At 44.6% G+C, this 24,164-nt stretch overlaps 1 protein-coding gene across 1 annotated transcript in view; it reads left to right on the forward strand.

Moving 5' to 3' along the window:
• Window positions 1-24,164, forward strand: part of CIROZ (ciliated left-right organizer protein containing ZP-N domains) — a 53,159-nt gene that overhangs the window by 10,055 nt on the left and 18,940 nt on the right. The window contains exons 4-8 of the mRNA XM_078146225.1: window positions 13,344-13,524; window positions 13,823-13,911; window positions 16,749-16,847; window positions 19,356-19,480; window positions 21,789-21,932. Coding sequence (XP_078002351.1) covers window positions 13,344-13,524; window positions 13,823-13,911; window positions 16,749-16,847; window positions 19,356-19,480; window positions 21,789-21,932 — 638 coding nt within the window. The remainder of the gene's footprint in view (window positions 1-13,343; window positions 13,525-13,822; window positions 13,912-16,748; window positions 16,848-19,355; window positions 19,481-21,788; window positions 21,933-24,164) is intronic.

The raw sequence follows: 24,164 nt of genomic DNA on the forward strand, positions 1-24,164 counted from the left end.
ATAAGGCTCTGATATGGAGTCACTTAGGCAAAGTAGTCCTAATGTCCATAAACATATGAGCAGTGACAGACGATTTATTCTCTTCCATTGTCCTGACTCATTTTGACCTTGGGTCAAACATGTCAATGATTGGATTGAATTGGATTGGCTCCTGATTGGATTGGGCTCTGGTGGATTCTGTGACTGCATGCCAGTGCTCATTCCTAGGGTCCCCATTACCAACTCAAACCCTTACCTAGTTTCTGGTCCCAATTAAGAAATTCTTCTATCCAGTTCTGCTATTGATAAGAAGCCTGGGAAAATTCCCCGTTGTATATGGGTCTAATTAGGAATGCTCCATCCCATATCTGGCATCGATTATCTGTTCTCAGCCAAGCCCATCTTTAAGGTATAGAATTTCCCTGCTCCGACCTCACTCTGAACGTGTTCTCCCACCGAGATCTTCGCCGTAGTACACGCCTCCCAGTACGTGTCTCTCTCCCCCACATGAGTGACGCTGGCCTTGTGTGTGACCAAGCCCCTATTCTTCTGTATTGCCACATAATGTATGGGCATATGTATGCTTTGTTTTTACCAACTTGCTGCACCACACAGTAATAAAGCTCTTGCTTATACTAGCTTCCTGACTACCAATTTTCCTCCAATCTGGGTCTTTGCTCTATCCTGTGCCATGAGGCCAATAAAACATGTGTGTATATGTATATACATATATGTATGTATGTATGTACGTACATATAGCTTATGTATGTTTAAGCAAATTTCTCTAATAAAGGTCTCATTTCAAATGGATTCAAATTTATAAGAAGAGCCATTCCCAAACTGATAAATGTCTAAAGCTATGAACAGACCGTTATGAAGGGAAGAAATCAAAGCTACGTATAGCCATATGAAAAAATGCTCCAATCACTACTAATTAGAGAAATGCAAATGCAGGTGATTCTGACATTCTGCCTCACACATATCATAGTAGCAAAGATAACAAACAAACAAAAAAGGAAAATGATAAATGTTGGAGGGGTATACTCATATCTGTGTGTGTGTGTGTGTGTATTGACCAGTGGAGGCCACATGGAAAGATGGAAAACATGCAGTATTTGGAGACGGAGGCCCTGGGTTCCAATCCTGGCTCATACTTATTATCTGTGTGATCTTGTGAAACTCCTTTAATCGCTCTGGGTCTCAGTTTCCTCATCTGTAAAGTGAAGAGTTGGACCAGATCATCTCTGAGGCTCCTTTTAGCTCAGCATCTATGGTCTTTGATGATAAAATGTGCTACCCACATCATGACAGAGAGGTGAGTGACTCACAATGCAGAATGAGGCGTGGATTTTTATTTAGACCTGGGCTAGGAGGGAATTTGTTTTGCTTGACAATTTGTTTTGTTTTTCTTTGTGTGGGGGCAGGGAAAAAAATTAATGCTTGTTTGAAAAAAAAAATCCCAAAATGACAACTAAGGAATGGTCCTCTGATGCCGTAATCCTCACTCCTGCTCTGCCCCTGTGACTTCTGCGGTACCACAAGCCCTGGCTCTTCTGTGGTCATTTCTTCTCAGTCTCTTGCTGGCTCACCATCCATCTTCTGGCCCCAAAGGTGGTCATCCCTCCTGGTTCTCTCCTGGCTCCTCTTCTCTTCTCTATCTCTTGCTGAACTTGTCCATTGCCACTACTTTCTTGCCATCCCTAAGCCTGTGTGCTGGCCTCTTCCACCGCCTAGCCCTGGGCCCTGAGCTCTGATGGGTCAGCTCTCCCCAGGCCCACTCCCCCACTCGTGGGCCATCTCGGAGCCTCCTCCCTGTGCACCCTCTGCTGTGCTACTACCTCCTACTCCCCCTTCCCAACCTCTGCACATGGTGCTTTACTCCAGTAGAATGTAAACTCCTTGACATCAGGCACGGTCTTGTTTGCTTAGGTGCTTCACATAATGCCTGACACATAGTAGGTACTTAATAGATACTTTTTTCATCTCATTTTTAATAAATTTTTAATAAAATTTCATTTCATTTTAGAAAACCCATCCCCATGGCTTCAAGTATCAACTCTATACAGATGCTTTCCAAATCTATATATCTAGCCCTCACCCCTTTCCTAGGCAATAGTAAGGCAAGGCCAACTGCCTGCTGGTTCTCTACTGGAAGCCCAAAGCTATCTCAAACTCACCATCTTCCTTTCCTCCACATTTTCCTATTTTTTGGGGGGGCGGGGTACTACCATCCTCCCAGTCACCTGGTTTTCATTCATACAGCTATAAACAGGTCCTTATTACTTGTTACCACATAATGGCCAGAATAATCTCTTAAAGGCACAGATCTGGTCATGCCACCCTCACCTGCTCCAACACCTTCAATGACTCCCTATTGCCTCTAGAATAAAATGAGAACTTTGTAGCCTGGCAGTTGGCACAATCTGACTCCAGTGTGTTCTTCCATTCTCGTGTCACCTCATCCCCCTTCACACACTAACGTTCCAGCCAAGCTGGAATAGTAGCTGTTCCCCAAACCTGACATCCCTTCTCTTGCCTCTGTGCGTTTGCAAAAGCTGACCTCCAAGGCTCATCTCTGCCACCCAGAATCTCTTTCCTTCAAGGCATTGCACAGAGGATACCTGTGGTTCTAATAGCCCCAGGCTTTCTCTTCAGATGACCTATTTACTTCTCTGTGGACATGTTGTTAATCCTGAGTAAGATGTAAGCTCCCTGAGGACAGCACTGTTTGGTCAGTTGTTCTTCCAATGAGATATTTCACATTGTCTTCTATTTTTTCATTCTTTTGGATTTGTTTTACAGTGTCTTGATTTCTCATAAAGTCACTAGCTTCCAATTGCTCTATTCTAATTTTTAAGGAAATATTTTCTTCAGTAATCTTTTGGACTTCCTTTTCCATTTGGCCAGTTTTGCTTTTTAGGGCATTCTTCTCCTCATTGGCTTTTTGGACCTCTTTTGCCATTTGGATTAGGCTATTTTTTAAGGTGTTATTTTCTTCAGTATTTTTTTGGGTCTCCTTTAGCAAGCTGTTGACTTGTTTTTTGTGATTTTCTTGCATCACTCTCATTTCTCTTCCCAGTTTTTCCTCTACTTCTCTTACTTGCTTCTCAAAATCCCTTTTGAGCTCTTCCAAGGCCTGGGACTGATTCATATTTTTCTTGGAGGCTTTGGATGTAGGAGCTTTGACTTTGTTGTCTTCTTCTGGTTGTATATTTTGATCTTCTTTGTCACCAAAGTAAGATAATGTAGTCTGACTCTTTTTGTGCTGCTTGCTCATTATTCCGGCCAATTACTTGAATTTTAAACTCTTTGTTAAGGTAAGAGTCTGCTTCCAATGTGGAGAATGTTCTGTCCCAAGCTTCAGGGGTTTGTACAGCTGTTTTCATAGATACTTCTGGGAACCTGTAAATTTTCAGTTCTTGCAAGGTAGTATGATAAGGGGCGAGGTGTTTACTCCTTTCCTGGCCTGTGCTCTGGTCTGTTAGTGACCAAAGCACTCCTTTCTGTCCTGTAACTGTGAGGAGGGTTTACTCTCTCCAGCCACTACAAGCTCCACCATGCCAGCGCTCCTCCTCACCCCAGGACCACCACCCAGAACTGTGACCCAGATCCAAGCATGGGCAAAGCAAGAGATTCCTGCCTCAGCACTGGCAAAGAGATCCCTGCAATCCCTCTCTGATCAGCCACTGGATTCCCCCTCAGTCTGTGGGCCAGAAGCTCAGAAGGCAGCTGCCCCCCCAAAGGGTTGTGATGTCAGGGAACTGATGCTGAGACCCCACTCTCCTCTCTCAGCACGGCAGAAATAGACTTTTCCCACTGACCTTCTAAGTTGTCTTTGGCGCTACTGGGTTGAGAGGTCTGGAAGCCACCACAGCTGCCCAAGATTCAGTCCTCTGAGGCCTGCTCCAGGTTTGCCTCGGCCTGCGCGCCCACCACGCTGTGCTGCGCTCCCAGCCCGGCGCGATACACCTTTCTGATCAATCATCCAGGTTGTCTTGGGCTGGAAATGTGTTTCACTCTGTCTTTTTGTGGGTTCTGCTGCTTTAGAATGTGTTTGGAGCCATTTTTTTAAAAGGTATTTGGAGGGGTTTGGGGGAGAGCTCAAGCAAGTCACTGCTTTCACTCTGCCATCTTGGCTCTGCCCTCAGGACGGGACTGTTTGGACTTTAGTGTTGTGTGTCTGTCTCCAAACTTCTACAGATCCAGGATCTCATCAATGTGGATCCACAAATATTCTGCCTCCTTTTCTGGCTGTCCATTTATTATGTATCTGCTATGTGCCAGGCACAGTGCTAAGCACTTCACAGATATTACCTTATTTGATTTTCAAAACAACACTGGGAGGTAAGTGCTAAGATTACTCTACTTTTGCAGTCGAAGAAACCGATGTGGACAAAGGTGAAGTGGTTTGTCCAGGGTGCAGCTAGTAGGGGCAGCTAAGTGGCTGGGCTTGGAGTCAGGAAGACCTGAGTTCAGATCTAGCCTCAGAAATTTCCCAGCTATGTGACCTTGGACAAGTCACTTAACCTCTGTTTGTCACTGGAGAAGGAAATGGCAAACCACTCCAGTATCTTTGCCATGGACAGAGGTCCGTGGGGTCACAAAGAATCGGGCATGACTGAGCAGCAGCACATAGCTGCTAAGTGCCTGAGCCCAAATCTGAACTCAAGTCTTCCTGGCTCCAGGTTAAGGGTTCTACCCACTAGACAGACAATGTATAACTGCATACAAGTAATCACTGAAGATATATTGCAGTCTCCTTACTCCCATCATGTGTCTCCATTGTCCTTTGGGTCACTTATAAATTTGATTCTTCAGAAATTGTGGTGTTCCATGATTCACAACCATACAGCCCATTGGCAGAACATTTGGACTTTATTTTATTTTATTTTTTTAGGCAGTTGGGGTTAAGTGACTTGTCCAGGGTCACACAGCTACTAAGTGTCAAGTGCTTTGTCTGAGGCCGGATTTGAACTCAGGTCCTCCTGACTTCAGGGCCCATGCTGTATCCACTGCTCCACCTAGCTGCCCTTACCTTTGTACTTTTAAAGTACAGATCTTTGAATTAAGGAGCAATTCAGGGTCCTTAAAAACACTGTCACATTCCCCCCAAATAATCCAGCCTGTTCTTTTCCTCCCGTTCCATTTTGGGCCCAACTCACTGTATATTTTAAGTGTCTGTCTTGGATTTATGTACTGATAAATCAATTGGCTTCCCAATCCATACAGGAAAAGTAAAGTGGATGAAAAAATGCCATGTCTATAATCAGTGTCTAATAAACATTTGCTGAATCGAATGCCTTGCATACAGTTGATGCCTAATAAATGCTAGCCAAATTGAATTCCAGTTTCTTCATCTGCAAAATGGCCATAATTGGGGTGAACCTCCTGGAGATTAGCTAATTTAAAATGCTTTGGGAACTTGACCTTTGATCTCAGCATATGAAAAGGAGGTAATGAGTAAGTAGGTCCATAGTTTCTGCTTTGAAGAGTGGGTGGAAAATAGTTCAGCTCACAAAATCACATCCAGTTTAATAAGGATTTTGCAAGTTCTTGTTTGAAAGAGAGGGAGGGTATTAATAAACCCATGATGAAAACCCCGTGTGGGTGTGTTAATATACATATATAGGCAACACCCAGTGACTTACATCTATTGTGTAAAAGCAGTTGAAAAATAGTTTTCAACTTGACTAAGCAGAGGAAAAGAAAGAGACAAAAACTGTACTTAAGAGCACAATAGGGGACTATACCTGATGATGTGCAAGAACTGGGGTCCGAGGAGCTGAGTTCAAATTCCGCTGTGTGGTCTTGGGCAAGGGATCAGTTTCCCTATCTGTAATATGAGAGGTCTAGCTCACCTATGTGATCAAAAGCTGATACTTCACAGTGCTTTAGAGGTTTGTAAAGTACTTTATATACTGTATTACATGCAAACCATAGAGGGATTGTTAGCCTCACTTTATAGATGAGCAAACAGAAACTCAGAGAGGCGAAAGGACTCTACAAGTTCAGTGGGGATCCGAGCTTCCAAAGCAGCAGAACATATAAATAAATAGTTTGGGGGTGGGAATGTCCATGGAGAAGAGCTGGTGAATTAGGGGAGGTAACAGGGTGCAGTGGAAATCTTGGCAGATTTGGAGTCAGAGGACCTGGATTTGAATCTTACCTCTGCCCACTGGGCAAGTCACTCCCCTGATCTCTGGGCCTCCGTTTTTTCTTCTATAGAATGAGGGGTTTGGATTGGGACTAGAAAACCTGCCTTGTCCATTTCTTGTCCATTTTCTTTCTCTCTTGAGGTTTAGGGACATTGGAGCAGGGGTGGGTAACCTTAGCATTCCCGTGTGAGGCTTTGTGGGAAGGGGTGAAATGTCCCGTGGCCCTTTTAAGAACTCCAGGGCTCAAGGATTCCTAAGGAGCCCCTCTGAGCTCTCAGCCAGCCAAGAATCACTGTCCTATTTGCTTCTTTCTGGCCGGGCAGGGGGCCTCACATCTGACATGCCCTGGTGATTCGTGACCACCAGGCCTCACTGGAATCCTTAAATGTCACACCCAGTCTTGGCTGGCATTTCCTAGTAAACTGGTAAATGTGTGAGGGTTGCCTGGGAGAAGGGGGATAGAGGGAAGAACTCACTGGCATTAGGGCATTAGGGAGACCCAGAGCTCTAAGCAAAGGTGAGGGGAGACCTCCAAAGCCTGAATGTGCCTGGTGACCATTCCAAGTGAAAACAAAAACAAAAAAAACCAACCCACAAACAAAGTGAGTGCCTGAATTCGTTGCATCTTAGTCTGTGGGAGAGGAAAGTAAAGGAGATGCTGAAGACTCCCTAATCTTTTTATAAAAGATTATTAAATTTCAATACTACTAGTTAAACTTGCTTTGTAACTGTACATTTAAATCAATGTCGACACAGAACATGTCGTAACTTTTCAGTCACTACAAGTCTGGGTCTGCCTGCTTCAAGTCCGTCCCCACTCTGGTCCATTTTCCATTCAGCCACCAAAGTGATTTTAGTAAATGGCGGGTCTGACACGTCACCCTCCTATTCCATATTCTTCAGTGGCTCTCTATTACCCCCGGGACCAAATACAGGATCCTCTGATGTTCAGGCCTCCTGGCTGTTCCACAAACAAGACCCTCCTCCTCTCTCCTCCAGGCCTTCTCTCTGCCTCTCCCCCAGGCCTGGAAGGCTCTCCCTCCTCATCTCTGCCCTACTGACCTCCCTGGCTTCCTTTAAGTCCCAGCTAATACCCCACCTCCTACAGGAAGCCTTCCCCAACTTCTCCTAATTTTAGTCCCTTCCCTCTCGTAATTATTTCCCATCTATCCTGAAGACAGCTTGTTTGTATATACTTGCTTGCTTGTTATCTCTCCCATTAGACTGTGAGCTCCTGTCTTCTGCCCCTTTTTGCGTCCCTAATGCTTGGTAGAATGGCACACAGTAGGTGCTTAATAAACGTTTGTTGCCAACTGATCGCGTCATGAGCCGTTGTTTATTCATTCTTTCCTTCCCTTATGTGCTCCCAATCAGTATGCCTCTGCCCTGTTCTTCTGGTTTTGCCTTTTTTTGATTTGCATCATTTCATAGAGTTCTTTCTGTATTTTCTGCATTTCTGATACTCGTGGGTCTTCACTGCCAGTGCATTAATGGGCCATAATCTATTTAACCATTTCCTTATCGTTGGACATTTAGTATGCTTCTATTTGTGTCTTTCACAATGACATATGGTGCTTCTATGAAAAATTTTTAAATAGCCCTTTTGTTTTTGAAAATTCTCCTGAAGGTATTGTCCAACAATAGAATTACTGAGTCAAAGGGTATGATTATTTTTGTAGCTTTCATTGCATGCCGCCAGAATGACCTAAAAAAGTTATATGAGTTTGCAATTCCACCAACAATGAATGAGTATACCTGTTTCTCTACAGCCTGCCTCTGCCACAGCACTGACTTTCATTTATCAATTTGATAGGTGTGAGGGGGTATCTCAAAGTTGTTTTATTTTCTTGTCTTTGGTTATTAGTGTAATAAGAGTGTCATGGGTGCTGTTTTACTGGTGTAAGTTATGTACGTCCTCTTGAGTCTGGGCAGCTAGGTGATGCAGTAGATAGAGAGCCAGGCCTGGAGGCAGGAAGATCTGAGTTCAGATCTGGCCTCAGACACTTACTGGCTGTGTGACCCTGGGCAAGTCACTTAACCCTTTTTGCCTTAGTTTCCTCATCTGTAAAATGAGCTGGAGAGGGAAATGGCAAAGCACTCCAGTATCTTTGCCAAAAAAACCCAAATGGGGTCACAAAGAGTCAAACATGACTGAACAGCAAAGCAAAAAGATAAAAACATTTGCAAAAATATGTAAAACAATGCCATTCTTCTCACCAAGTTGTTTTTGTTTTGGAAAATATAGTTTTTCATAAGAATGTTTTTTATGTTAACATGTAATAGGTTTATAATTGTTCTAAAATGAATAAATAACTATTTTGAAATTTTATGTTTTCTTTCTTTTCTTTTTTTTTCTTTTTTTTGGGTGAGGCAATTGGGGTTAAGTGACCTGCCCAGAGTCACAAAGCTAGTAAGTGTTATATGTCTGAGGCCTGATTTGAACTCTTGACTCCAGGGCTGGCGCTCTACCCACCGCACCACCTAGTTGCCCCATGTTTCATTTCTAATATGGTAAACATAGATGTGACCCACATAAACAAAATTTCTTTGGGGTCCTCCATAATTTTTAGGAGGGTAAAGGGGTCTTGAGACCAAAAAAATAACTAGCAGCCTTTGCTCTAGAGCCAAACTGGCATCTTAACAAATGTTTATCGAATTGAATTGAGGTAGGATTTGAACCTAAGTCTCTTCTGACAATATGCCTAGGGCTCTTGCTATTACACCACACTACCTTTGTAGAGGAGAGTGTTGATAGGCTTGCTGGACAGTGGTGCCATTTGCCTATTGATATTATAACTTGAGTATGACAACAGGTAATCGCTATTCTGTTCAGCGCTGCAAAGAGAGAAATTTTGTCTGGATACAAGGGAATTTCTAACAATTGGAGGTAACCCAGAGTGGAATAGACTGCCTTGGGAGGAAGAGGGTTCCTGGTCTTTCAAGGTCTTCACAAAAAGGCTGGACAACCTCTTATTGGCAGTGATGTAGCGAGGACCTTTGTTCAGGTAGGGGTCAGTCTAGTCTAGGGTTGTGAGTCTGGTCTGTGCCATAGACCTCTTGGGTAGTCTAATGAAGCCTATGGATTCCTTGCAATCATGTTTTTAAATGCATAAAATAAAATACAGCGGATTATAAAGGGAACCAGTTATAAAGATGTCGTTTTTTTCCCCATCCAAGTTCATAGACCCCTGTTTTTTCCTCCCCCTGGAAATGGGCCTACAGGTCTATGGATCCCTTCATCTACAAGATGGCCACCCAGGTCACTTTTAGCTTCTTGGTTAGTGATTCTTAAACTTTTGCCGAGTAAGTGTGGAACAATTCAGAGGTAAGAGCTCTGAGGAATTACTTTATTATCATCTTCCTCATTATTATTATTTCAAGTTCCCTTGAAGCTAAAGCAGACAGTCTCACCAAAGTGGAATTGGTTTCTCTCTCTGTCTCTGTCTCTGTCTGTCTGTCTGTCTGTCTGTCTGTCTGTCTGTCTGTCTCTCTCTCTCTCTCTCTCTCTCTCTCTCTCTCTCTCTCTCTCTCTCTCTGTCTCTCTCTCTCTCTCTCTCTGTCTCTCTCTCTCCTGTGTTTTCTAACACCTAGGTGACATTTTGAACTTAGGATTTTCCCACCTGGGAAGGATTTGCAAATGTAAGGTAAGGGGTGAGGAGAGAGGCATTGAGTTTTCATTTAGGCTGTTGTTTCTACCCATGGCAACTGGATAAATTCTCTTACTGAGCTTAGAATGGGCAAGAGAAGAACCAGCAGAGGGATGAGGATGAAGGGCCCCTCAGCTACTGTCTGGTGAGTGTCCCCTGACTTAGTGACAAAAGAGGATGGAAAATACAGCCTTAGGATGCTAAGACAACCCTACTAGCCTGTGTTCAGGAGGATGGCTAGTCCATTTCTAAGAGCTTCCGCAAAGATTTAATGAACTTCTGTTAAGTACCAGTTACTATGCAGCAAGATTGTGTATTAAGTGATGGGGTCACTCTAGATTTCCAGTGGGTCTGAGATCATTATGGATGTTCCCTCCAATCATACAGATTGCAATTCGTTCGTGCTCACCCACCTAATTCTCATCCATGTCCTCCCATAAATCCAATACAAGTGCTGGGGGTACAATAATAAAAAATGACATTCTATTGGTGGTGATAATGTCACCGGTACATAGGTAAGTATAATGCAAAATAGGGAATGGTGAGGGTGAGGGAGAAAGATGCAGACAAAATGCTGTCAGAAAATTGGAAGAGGGAGAAGACTTTCACCTGGGGAAATTAGAGAAGGCTTCATAGAGGTAGTGGCATTTGAACGGAAACATGGGAAGACTTTTTTTTAAAATTTTAAAAAATATTTATTATTTGCTAACATTTTTTAAAATGTTGAGTTCCAAATTCTCCCCTTTCATCCTGTGCCTCCCCCACCCACTGAGAAGGTGATCAACTATACATGGGAAATCATTCTGTATCACAAAAAAGCAAGAAAAATGAAGACAGTGAGAAAATTATGCTTTGTTTTACACTCAGAGTTCATCAGTTCTCTCTCTGGAGGTGGATAGCATTTTTCATTACGAGTCCTTTGGAACTTGCTGACAACACTTTGGAAAGGCCAAGATTTAACAGGAGATCTGAATCTTTCAACACCAAGTCAGAGAGAAGGAAATTGTGTTTGAAGGAAATGATGTTAAATTAGAAGCTGTAGAAACGGTTTGACTGAGACTGAGATGATCTGACCATGTGTCAGTTGGATAGTGTCCATGTTTCATATGATAGAAAAACTGTCCTATACCTGATACCATCTGTTAACTTAAGTACTTGTATAGGACCTGGAGACCCTGTTATTCACAAGTGTGGAAACCTAGATACAAGTTGTACTTAAGTTCTTGAGTGGGGGCAAGCTTTTGCCAAAGAGAGAATGTTCTTTTAGAGTAGTTCCCAAGATGGAACCTGGTCCATCTGAGCCCAGCATCAGGATCCTTGGGCCATGGGTCCCTCATATTTATTCTCAGAAGACTTCACAATTCTGTGGTTGGAAAATAGACCTGGGGCCTAGCTTCCAGATTCTCTGCTTTAGTAATGATGACTTATTCACTCCCTATCACTATGTGACGCAGCTGTTTCCTTTGTCAAATTACCAGAACTGTGTTTATTCATGAAGTGTTCTGAAATTCTTGGGGGTTCTGTCATTTCGATCATGTCCAGCTCTTTAAGGAAAAATAGCCTGTTCTTCAGGAAAATGCTTTGTTGGTCAAAAAACTAATGCAATCTTGGGCTGAGTGTCTAGGACAATGATATCCCTTAATAAAATCCCTTAATAAAAGGATTTGTTCTGTGAACCTTGGACTCAGTCAAATAGCCACACTTGAGGACCTAGAGGGCCACATGGGGTCTCGAGGCTGCAGGTTCCCCACCCCTGGTCTAGGACTAGAGAAGTGAGAGCCTTGCTGCGTTCTACCCTGGTCAGACACCATCTGGGATATGGCTTTCAGTTGTGGACATCTTAGTAAGGACATTAATAAGCTGGAGGGAACCCAGAGGAGGTTGACTGGATGGCAAATGGCCTGGACATCATGCCTCATGGGGAATCATCTGAAGGAGCTGGGGGTCTTTAATATGGTGAAGACTTGGGTGGGGCCATTGTTTTCAAATATTTGAAAGGCTGTCATGTGGAACAAGGATTATTGGATTTGTTCTGTTAGACCCCACATAGCAGAACCAGGAGCTACAGGGGGATGGAGAGCTGGATCTTGGCCTGATATAAGGAAGAATTGTCCTAGCAATAAGAGCTATCCTCAAGCGGAACGAGTTGCCTTGGGAGGTAATGAGTTCCCCGCTGCTAGAGACCTCCAAAGACTAGGTGACCACTCGGTGGAAATGTAAATGGAATTCTTATTCATTATGGGTTGGGTTAGATGACCCCTGGAGTCTCTTTCAACCTTGAGATTCAGTGAATCTGTGAGACATTCTTCAAGGTGTCAGGTGTAACAAGGCATGTTTGAATTTCACCGAGTCTGCAAATAAACATAGTTTGTCCTTTCCCAGGGATTTTAACACTAACAAAAAGAAAGAGACCGTTGTCCTAGCCAGCACTTTATTATTGCTTTCATTTAAAGGATTTTTTTAGGTGGGGTTTATAACCGGGGACACAAGGGGGGCAGGGGAGTATCCCTATCTGGTTTTGTTTAATCTGAATTGAATGTAACGGTAGGAAAAAGGCTTACCCCCATTGGGACCCGGTGCTAGCATCAGCCTCCCCACCTTCCCCTTTTCCTTAGTTAATTCTCCTCTCTAGCTTCAGATTTACTCTCCCTCAGAGAACCTTCTTTCAAGTCCAGTTGCACTGGCCAGGTCTTTGTTTTGTGAATTAATCAAATAATAACCTTTTCTCCCGCTGGGTGCTGAATGAAGGCAGAGGGTTCCGGGCCTCTGACTAATGGGGTGGCCAAGGTAGGAGGGCATATTAGGAGAAAGCTCATTGTTTCCTTCCACTGAAATAGAATAGAAAGCCTAAACGGTGTGGTGCTCTCTCCTCTTGTCCTGGCCAGTTCCTCTGGCTTGGGATGGGTTTTTGTGTGCCCCGTAAATGAGTCGGATGATAGCTGTGGGACATCATTAGGTAAAGGTTTGGCTGACTTGACAACTGCTGCATTACTTTCCTGGCTGGTAGTGATTTCTACCTTATGTCCTGAGACTGTTCAGTTCCTGCTAGGTCTCTGCAGAGCAGCAAGGCCATGCATATGGATGCTGTGGGCCATCTAAAACCAGTGGAGATGTAACTAGGGTGGGGCAATGGGGGTTTGTTTCCAGGCTTCTGAAATTTAGAGGGCACTGGCCACATTTTCAGGAGTGCAGCAATGTAGAAATGACTAAAATAATAAGTATCTAGTTCTTAGCCCACTTCCTCCCTTCTCCTCTTGCTTCCCCTCTAAGAGAGCAACACACTTAAGCTTCCCTCTGGCCCAGCATTGAGATATACTCCTGGGATCTCTCCTCTCCCTCCACTGTACTTATCTTTAAGTTGATTTGAAAGCTATTTCTGGACTGCTTGCCCTGGGTACAAAAAAATGGCTAGTTATAACTATAAGGTCCAAGGGAAATATGAAATGATGAAGACCAGTGAGCTGGTTGGCCACGCTGGGGGCTGAGCCTAGATCCTCCATCCAGGTAAGTGGGCACTTCCTTCTTGGCCGGGCCATACCCTCCTCTCTGCCCCACTGGGCAGGAAACTGGAGCTGCCTTGTACATGTCCTGCCCCTGCCCTTCTTTAGCCTGTGGGAGCTGTCCAGTCAATCGGAGAGTGTGCTGGAGGGGGCCCTCAGTGCCCTGTGTTTCAGCATTGCATCACATCCTCCTGCAAAGTGGAATGAATCCCTGGGAGGCAGTGTGGTGGTGAGCCTAGATCTGTAACCAGAAGCTTTGGCCTCAAATTTCAGCTGTGCTGTTTCCTACCCATATGCTCTCAGGGAAGTCACTTAGTCGCTTGATGCCTCCATTTCCTCATCTGTAAAAAAAAAGCGGCCGGACCTGTGGCCTCTGAGCTCCTTCCCAGCCCTCATTCTATAATCATATGACCCTATCCAGCAGTCTGGCATCTCAGAAATTTTCTGCTAACCAGCAATGACCTCAGGTGGCTGGTGCCAGGTGCCCCACGTAGCTGTGCACTGAACCCAAGCCTCCTTCCCTTTTCTCCCTCCCTTGCAGGGTCATCTGTCTGACATGTGCACTCCCAGGGGCTTTCCCTTTCAAGTCAGAGGAGGACAGGCCAGACCAAATGGGTGAAATCTCAACAGGTAAGTAAATCAGCCTTTTGACATCTTGGGAGGCCACGGTAGCCGCTGACCTCCAGGAGAATCCTTTGCTGAGCAGGGTAAAGATCCTAAAGTATTATGCTGGAGGGCCTTCTAAGGAAGGCCATGTCTGGCCATTTTGGGGAATCCCAGGGCTTTAGAACTGAGAGGGTCTTTAGATGCAGCTGCAATTGCTTTATCGCTGGTATCTAATTCTACTCTGGGGCGGTTGAGGCTTGAAAAGGGGCAGCTAGGTGAAAGAGTGCCTGGCCTGGGGTCAGGAAGACCTGAATTCAAGTCCAACCTCAGGCATTTACTATCTGTGTGACCCTGGGCAAGTCACTTCACCCTGTTTGCCTCATTTTCCTCATCTGTAAAATGAGCTGGAGAAGGAAATGGCAAATCGCTCGGGTATCTCTGCCAAGAAAACCCCAAATGGTGTCACAGAGTCAGACACAGCTGGAAAACAACTGTGCAACAGAAGGCTTGAAGAAAATGTCTAATCTTTCATCTTGTTGATCATATGACTCGGAAGTCTGTAGGGATCCTTAGAGATCATCTTATCTGACCCCTTCATTTTATTTTATGAGGCAGTCACAGGACCTGGGTTCAAATCTAGTTGTCTCAGTTCCTAATCTGTAAAATGGAAAGATTGGAATAGATAGATTCTAAGGTCCCTCTGAGCTCTGAATTCCTGATCCTATTATTTGGAGTCAGAGGCCCTGGGTCTGAATCCCATCTCTAACACTTATTACTTAGGTGACCTAGGGAAGTCACTGGCCCGCTCCTCTCCTCCTCAGTCTCATCCTTGATAAAATGAAGGGGTTTGTCTAGGCGACCTCCAAGGTCCTTTCCAGCTCCAAACCTATGATATATTTGACTTTTATTGACTGTTTCCATCACAGACCTCTCATTAACAAGAAAGCACTCCCATTTCATTTGCCAAACCTTTCTCAGAGAAGGGATTATGTAAATGCATATTTCATAGAATCACAGCCCTCAAGGGGACTCCGGAAATCATCTCATCCCACCTTGTCACTTTACATGGGGAGGACACCAAAGTCTAGAGAGAGAGGTTAAACAACTGTGCCCAAGGTCACATGGGCAATCAGTGATAGAGCCAGAGTGATAGACCTGGAGTCAGGAAAGACCCGAGTTCAACTCTAGCCTCAGTCACTTACTAGTTATGTGACCCTGGCCAAGTCACTTAGCTACTCTCTGCCTCAGTTTTCTAATCTCTAAAATGGGGGTGATAAGAGCACCTACTTCCCAGAGTTAGAGATATCTGTAAAGCACTACAGACATAATATCTGACATTAACATTGCACTTTAATATTTTCAAAGCACTTTACATACATTGTCCCATTCAATCTTCACAACAACTCTATGAGATGTGTACTATGGGTGTTATTATCTCCATTTTACAGATGAGGAAACTGAGGCTCACAAAGAGTTGGGACTTGAACCCAGCTCTTTCTCTGACTTCAAGCCCAGCACTCCTTTCTTTCTACTATGCTGTTTCGTATCAGATAGAACAAAGGCTCTCCCCCTAGTCTCCTATTTGGCAAGTTACCTTGTTTGGTGTTGAGATCTAGCATGCCATAGCAAATGGTGTCCAGGACTAGGAGTCAGGAAGACCCGGATTCAAATCCCATCTCTCACATTTACTAGCTGTGTGACTCTGGGTAAGTCACTTCACCTCTGAGAAATGGGCTAATAACACCCGAGAACTGACCTCACTGGGCTATCTTGAGGCTCAGATGATAAATATAAGCAAAGTGCTTTGCCAACCTGAAGTCACTTATGTAGGTGTTAAATATTACTGTCACTCCAAGCCACTGGACAGCTTCAAAAAGAAAGGAAGTTTGTTCTAAGCATCCACTGATAAGTGAACAAGTTAATATCAGGGATTTTTAAAAGGTAGTGTCCAAAGGGTCAGAAAAGAGAGACCCCAACCCCTTCCACCTCCTCCATCTGGACAGTATGAATCCATGTTCAGAAAGATGCTCACGAGACCCGGGGAGATCCTGATGAGCCTTCTGAATCATCCATTGAAAAATTAAATTACATTCAGCCTGCGCTGAATGCTTCTTGTTGTATTCTACTTCTTTGAATTAATCAAAATCCAACACTTAACAAGTATAGCCCTGTGCTAGGTAGGCACTGGGGGTACAAAGACAAAAGAAAATTAGACCCTGTCCTCAAGGGGCTTACATTCTATCAGGGGAGACAAGAGGTGCATTTATTATAGGTACATGAAAAATCAATCCAATATATACAAGGTGAGACAGGTTGGGGGAGGGGCACTAGCAACCAAACTGAGCAGATCAGCAAAGGTTTCATGCAGGAGATGAGTTAAGGGAAATTTGGGAGTTCAAGAGGCAGAGGTGAGGAGGGAGGGCATTCTGGGCATGGGGCACAGTCCGTGCAAAGTCACAGAAGTGGGAAATGGAGTGCTGTGTATAAGGAAGAGGAAGACATCTGAGAGTCTGATGATCAAAGGGGCACTGGACTAGGAATCTGGAAAAGGAATCTGAGTCCCAGGAAGGGGACAGCTGGAAAGAACAGGATTTGAACCCAGGTCATTTCTCACGAAATCCAGCACTGCCATGACCTAGGGCAAGTGAATGAGGGGATTTAGCTTCTTTCTTCTGTCCAGATTCCGGACTCCAAGTTCTCCATCAGCTCTGAAATTCTGTGGTCTATGATCTATGGTGTATGTGATATCTCTTAGTCACCAGCCCTTCTGGATAGACAGGAATTGAGTATCTCACCACTCCCTGGCTAGTGCTCAGCCCCACGAAGCTCTTTTCTCTGCTGAATGTTTTTGCCTTCTATAGATGACATTGAGTGCTTCTCAGATTACATGGCTCTACAGATCCCTAAGGGCCACGTTCATGGGCTCAAGCAATGGCTGGGCAGAACCCTGCATGTACCAGGTAAGGGGGGAGACTGTTACCACTTCTGATGTCAGAGGGTTGATGGGGAAGGACGTCTTTCATTTCTAGGCAAAAAAGGTGGTGCCCTACAGGTGCATAGCGAGGCATACATTTTCCCCCGTGGACATTGGGTTCATTCATTTTGTTTGGATGCATTTTGTTGATACGAGAGAGGATTTTATGAGGGTGGGGAGAATTGACAATAATGTAAACAGAAAGAAACAATTAAAATTTGTAATAAAATAATGTGATAAATTTGTAATAAAAAATTTGTAATAAAATTTGTAATAAAAAAGAAGGCATTGTTACCTGAGAGGATCAAGAAGAGTTATCTCTGATGTTGCTGTGGTACTTTGAGGTTTATACAGCTCTTCTCAGACGTCTACCAGTCTCACACTCATCCTGGATGGTGATTATTACAGGTATTTTCACCTCCATTTTACAGATGAGGAATCTGAGGTGCAGAGAAGTTAGATGACATGCCATTGTCACACAGCTACTCTCAGGGGCAGATCTGAACCCAGCTTTTCCTTCTCCCCCAATCTAGAACTCTTTTTTTTTTTTTTGGTGAGGCAATTGGGGTTAAGTGGCTTGCCCAGGGTCACACAGCTAGTAAGTATGAAGTGTATGAGGCCAGATTTGAACTTAGGTCCTCCTGACTCCAAGACCGGAGCTCTATCCACTGCACCACCTAGCCGCCCCCATGGGTCGTCTCTTTTGAGATATAGAAAACCTGTTAGCCTTCTGACTTTTCATCAAAGGTCCAAAAGGGCCTGGAGGAGTCAGGCAGCCACTTCTTGGGTGAGAAGGTCAGCAGCCATGTTTGAAGGCTCTGGCTTTGTGTGTTAAAAAGCCACTTTCCAAGAAGAAACCTTCTGGATACATTAAGCTGTCGCCTGGATTTCAGTGGGCCATTATTAATGGAAAACAATAGATTAATAGTTCTTAAACGCTTGTTCAATAAGTAATTTTTATGGCCCCGGATAGAGGCCATTAAACATTTCTGTGTTATTATAAAGAAGTTTTAAGCGTAAAATCATAAAGTCAATAATCAGAGAATTAGTTGCAGTGGCCAGCCACAGACCATTAGTTTTAGGCCCTGTCAGGGACACCTGTAGCTTTCACGAGATACTTTTCGTTTCAAGCCGAGGCCCCAGCACCACCAGGTGGGATCAAGGAAATGATGCTGCCTGCTGTCTTCCATAAACTTAAGAGGACAGCAGGCAGGTGCAAACAGCATGGAGCCAGGCAAATATTTACAAAGTGCAAACCTGAAGGCAAAACAAAAATGTGCCAGGTCAATTTGCACATCTAGACCTAGACACTTTATTTCCCCAGTGAGGTTGTGCCTTTCATATCCTCTCCTTTGCCAAAGGCACGCCACTGATCTTGTTCTAACGTGTGCTTTAGGAAAGATGGTAGCTTATCAGGGTTTCCTTCCACATAAAGTTCTTAGGAATAATTCTCCAAAATACTTCAGTAACCTCCATGATATAGTATATGGGTGCCCCTCATTTATGGGCCCCCCAAAAGCTACCCCAGGACTAGGTTCCTTGTGGGTCAGAATCCCCTTCCAAGTCAGAGCCATTGAGCCCCCACTGATGTGGTTATTTTTACTAGTCATCCAGAAGACATACTAAGTTCAAAGCAAAGGCATTTAATGCAACAATGTATGAGAACTGAAGGGGACTTCAGAGGTCATCTAGCCCCACGCCCTCAGGCACCTCTGAATCAGGAGTCCCTAAACTTTTTGTATGTCAGGGAACCCTTTGGAAGTATAGGGAAGGCTATAGACCCTTTCACGAACTGTTAAATACATAAAATAAAGTAGTAGGATTGCAAAGGAAACCTACTATACTGAAATAACACTTATCAAAATGTTAAAAAGAAAAAAGAAAAGAAAGGAAGGAAGAAAAAAGAAAAAGAAGGAAAGAAGGAAGGAAGGAAGAAAAAAGAAAGAGAGAAGGAAGAAAGAAAGAAAGAAAGAAAGAAAGAAAGAAAGAAAGAAAGAAAGAAAGAAAAGAAAGAAGAAAGAAAGAAAGAGGCAAGTTCTAAATCATCTGGAAGTCTCAGGAGCTCCTTACTGATACTTTGTTGTCCTAATCCAGGTAAATCATAGGATCATAAAATTAGAGCAAAAGGGACCTTTGAGCTCACTGAGTCTGACTCCCTAATTTTGCGGAGAAGGAAACAGAGAACCCCAGAGTCACCCAGCTAAACTGACCGAAGTGGGATTCAGATCCAGGCCTTCCTGACTCAAAGCCCAGTGTTCTCTCTACTACACCATGCTGCCTCTTGTTAAGACAAAGAGCTCTCTCATATTTAGGATCATGGAAACATAAATTTAGAGCCATAAAGAGACCTTATAAGCCACATAGCCCAACTCCTACCCCAACAACCATTTGTGACAAAAGGAACAAGACCCAGAGAGTGACTTGCCCAAGGTCATACAGGCCGTAAGTAGCAGAGGCAATGTTTTAATCCAGGTCTGCCCTCCTCCTTTGCTAGTGAACTGGGGGTCCGTGGAAAGGCTGAATTCTTTCCTGGCCAGGTGTGGTTATTTCCTGTACCCGGACTCAGCTGGCAATCATATCTTCCAAGCGCGCTACACAGCCTGCTTTGTGCAGCAAGAGGTGGGTCTTTCTTCTCCCTCAGTACTGTAATATTGTTGTTCAATATATCTTAGTGCTCCATGGCTTTTATATAAAATGTGGGAAGAGTGGTCCACTGCTTCTTGAGAAACTTCCACTCTGAGACACAAAAGCAAAGAAATGCTTTGCAAAGTACCAGAGGCGAAAGGCGGAACAGAAGCTCATCAATTGACTGACTTGCTGTTGTCCATATATGGTGTTCTGTCCGCTGCGCTAGGAATGGGGCAGTTAGGGGGTGCCATCGTGCACAGAGTGCTGGGCCTAGAGGCAGGAAGACTCATCTTCCTGAGTTCAAATCCAGCCTCAGACACTTATTAGCTGTGTGACCCTGGGCAAGTCACTTTACCCTGTTTGCCTCAGTTTCCTCATCTGTAAAATGAGCTGGAGAAGGAAGTGGCGAACCACTCCAATATCCCTGCCAAGAAAACCCCAAACGGGGTCACGGAGAGTCAGACACAATTGAAAATCACTAAACAACAACATGCCTGGAATACATTCCCCTCCTTACTTCTGGATGGTAGAAACTGGCTTGCTTCAAGGCCCTGCCCAAAGGCCACCTCCTACAGGAGGTCTGTCTTGATTCCCTCATTTGCTACTGCCTGCCACCCTAAGTTCTGTTGTATCTACTTTGAATAAATTTTCTTTTTACTTTTCTGTGTACGTATTGTTTACCCCCAATAAAATGTAAGCTCTTTAGGGCAGGGACTGATTCATTTTTGTCCTTGTATATACTTAGTAACCAGCCTGTAGTAGGTGATTAATAAATGCATGCCAAATAAATAAAGAGAGGCAGCATAGCATAGTGGATAGGGTACTAATCTTGGAATCAGGAAGACCTGGGTTCAAATCCCGCTTCTGATAATTATTAGCTATGTGGCCCTGGGCAAGTCATTTTACCTCCATGGCCATTGGTTTCATCATCTCTAAAAGAAGAGGGTTGGAACAGATGACTTCTGAGGTCTCTGGAAGTTCTAGGTCTATGATCCCATGAATGACTGTTCTTGTGCAAATCCCCCTGCACTGAAGAAATGTAAGAATGTGCAAATTATAATCTGGGAATTGTTCCTGACTTGCGTTAATAATTGTTGTTGTGTTGTTCGGTTGTTTTCAGTTGTGTGCAATTCTTTGTGACCCAATTTGGGGTTTTCTTTTTCTTTTTTTTAAACATAGGCAGATTTTAATTCAGATATTTTCAACCAACTTCTTTATAGATCTTTGAAAAAACTGAAATGGTGGGGCAGCTAGGTGGCGCAGTGGATACAGCACCAGCCCTGAAGTCAGGAGGACCTGAGTTCAATTCCGGCCGTAGACCAAACACTTGACACTTACTAGCTGTGTGACCCTGGGCAAGTCACTTAACCCCAATTGCCTAAAAGCAAAACCAAAAAAAAAAAACTGAAGTGGAATGGCACTTCAATTTTTCAGCATCTGATCAGATTTAAAATTTATTCATTGTTATCTAGAGAAACAGTATGCTCAGTGCTCTCGTTTGTAGTAGAAGAAAAACACCATACACAAAACGAGGCACCCACTGGAACACAAACACTGGAGACAACACAGTTTCCCCATTTGGGGTTTTCTTGGCAGAGATACTGGAGTGCTTTGCCATTTCCTTTTCCAGCTCATTTTACAGATGAGGAAACTGAGGCAAAGAAGGTAAAGTGATTTGCCCAGGGTCACATAGCTAGTAAGTGTCTGAGGCCAGATTTGAACTCACAAAAAGGAGTCTTTCTGATTCCAGGCCCACTGCACCACCTACCTGCCTCCATATTAATAATGCTTAGCATTTATGTAACATTTTAAAGTTTACAAAGCACTTGCCATATGCTATCTCGTTACCTGTGAAGTAAGTGCTACTATTTACCCCATTTTACAGATGAGGAAACTGAGGCAGACTGCAGTGAAGTGACTTGCCCAGGGTCACACAGCTAGTAAGTGTCTGAGGCCAGATTTGAGCTTAAGTCTTCCTGATTCCGGACCCAGCCCTCTATCCACTGTGCCACCTAGCTGCCTCCGTTTTAATAATACTTAGCATTTATGTAGCATTTTAAAGTTTGCAAAGCACTTGCCATATGCTATCTTGTTACTGTGAGGTAAGTGCTACAATTTACCCCATTTTACAGATGAGGAAACTGAGGCAGACTGCAGTGAAGTAACTTGTCCAGGGTCACACAGCTAGAAAGTATCTGACACAGGAACTGATTTCAGGACTTCTCGACTTGGAGTCCAGGTCTGGCTCCTTGTTCACTGTATTTTCCTCTTCTATTTTCATGAACAAATCCACTTACAGAGAGCAAACTACCTCCTGGAAATCAGGATACTTCAGGAAGGCATAAAAAGTTTTGGACAAAGTGACCGTTACATCCTGAAGTGTCCAGTGACAACTTCCAGACTGAGCCAAGAAAGCGTCCTTTGTGGACCAGACACCATTCAGGTAAAGCGATCCCAGGACGGGTTACATGTTTGCTGTTTCAGAACCTCCTGCTCACTGGAAATGGTAATTCACACTCCACGAGGTCCAGGGAGAAAAGCTGGCTTTTTGCACAGTCTGGCCCCTTCCACATCCATGCCCATGGAGGCAGACCGAGTAGGTAGAGGCCAGGGCTTTCTGCAGCCACCCCCTTCTCCAGGGGCACTGCACCAAGAGCCTCGCCGCTTCCCCATGACAGGGATGTCTCACCCAGGGGAATCCCAGCCCAATAGGTTTACTTTTGTAAGCCCAAGCCTGCAGAGGCTGGTTATTCCTGGTGTCAGGCCTGCAAGTGTGGCTGCCACCAACCTGTGACCAGTGTGGTCCATTAACAACTCACCTAGGAGACCTGCTACCCCAGAAGAGCAGGACTAGAACAATCCCAAAGCACTTTCTAAACCTGGTTCAGTTCAACATAAGGTACCTGCTATGTGCTAAGCGCTCTGTACTTGAGATACACAGTCAAAAACAATGCAGGCCCTGTGCTCGAGGAGTTTATAATCTATCGTAGGTAATACCTCTTGCACCCCTAAGAGGGCGATCACCTGATTTCATATTTGTTGTTCAGTCATGTCCGACTCTTTGTGACCCCATGGACCGTAGCACACCAATGCTATCCGTGGGGATTTTCTTGGCAAAGATACTGGAGTGGTTGGCCACTTCCTTCTCTAGTGGATTAAGGCAAACTCAGGTTAAGTGACTTGCCCAGGGTCACACAGCTAGTAAGCGTCCGAGGCTGGATTTGAACTCAGGTCTTCCTGACTCAAGGCCCAGTGCTGTATCCACTGCCGCACCCATCTGCCTGATTTTACATAAAGGGGAATGACTGAATCACACATTTAAAGCTGGAAGGGGCCTTAGAGATCATCTAGTCTAAATCCTTCATTTTATAGATGGGGAAACTGAGGCCCTGAGAGGCGATAATGAATGGAAGAGCATTTATTAGGTACCTGCTGTGTGCCACACACTGTGCTAAGTGTTGGGGATACAAATGCAAAAAGCAAAACAGTCCCTGTCCTCAGGGAGCTTATATTCTAATGGGGAAAACCTATGTGGGGCTTGGTGGCCAGCGGAGGGGGCCGTATTTTGCTTTGGAAAGTAACAGGGATAGTGAGTGGCGCCCCAGGAGAGACACACTCTTTCCAGTAGCTGTGGCAAGATTGGTCTGAGATCCCACAGAGAGTAAGGGGTAGAGCTGGGGTGCACACGCCACATCCTCTGACCCCAAATCCAGTGCACTGTCTGCTTTACCGGGGCAGCTAGGTTGTGCCTTGGACTTGGGATCAGGAAGACTCACAAATCTGGCCTCAGACACTCACTAGCTGTGTGACCCTGGGCAAGTCACTTCACCCTGTTTGCCTCAGTTTCCTCATCTGTAAAATGAGCCGGAGAAGGAAGTGGCAAACCACTGCAGTATCTCTGCCAAGAAAACCTCAAACGGGGTCATGAAGAGTCGGACACAACTGAACAAGTCCGCTTCACCACAAACTCCAAGAAGAGAAATGACTTTCTTTGAAACCAGCGTGAGGATGAAAGAATCATAGATTTGGAGCTGAAGAGACCTCAGAGGCCATCTAATCCAAAACCCCCCATTTTGCAGATGGAGAGACTGAGGCTCAGAAGTGACTTGTCTAAGATCTGGTCACTAGCAGGGCTGGGGATCAAACCCAGGTCCTTTGGCTCTAAAGCTAGCAATTTCTGCCAGCTCGCCACACGGCCTCCCTAAAAGACGGTGACAGATTAGAGCCTCCCACCCCCCTCCCATCTCCGGGCCCTTTCCTCTTACCACGCTTCCTCTTCCTCAACGCCTCACCTAATCGATTGATTCATTCTCCACAATTTCTGCAACCCGTTTTCTCGACTACCCTTTGAACCTGCATTAAGTTTTAATTAAGCCAGTTACGCCAGCACTGCCCTTGGTTAAATGCAGCAGTGGGCACTTGGCACAGAGCTCTTTAATACCCTGGCTCTCCCCTGCTGATGGCTCAGTGTGCCCAGGGGTGTACACAGAGCCGGTGCCCAGCTAGCAGCTATTGAGCACAGCTCACTTAAGTGTGCCCATAGGCACAGCACGCAGTGCAGTACAATAACTATCCATTGCCCTGGGTTAAGTGTGCCCAGGGGTGCCCCTAAACTCAATGTACTGATTAGCTATTGCTCCCAGCAAAGGGGACCCAGAGGCTCTAATGAATGTCC

This window comes from Phascolarctos cinereus, unplaced genomic scaffold (assembly GCF_003287225.1).
Source record: "Phascolarctos cinereus isolate Bilbo 61053 unplaced genomic scaffold, phaCin_HiC Scaffold_726;HRSCAF=1367, whole genome shotgun sequence".
In the NCBI taxonomy this organism is placed as follows: Eukaryota; Metazoa; Chordata; class Mammalia; order Diprotodontia; family Phascolarctidae; genus Phascolarctos; species Phascolarctos cinereus.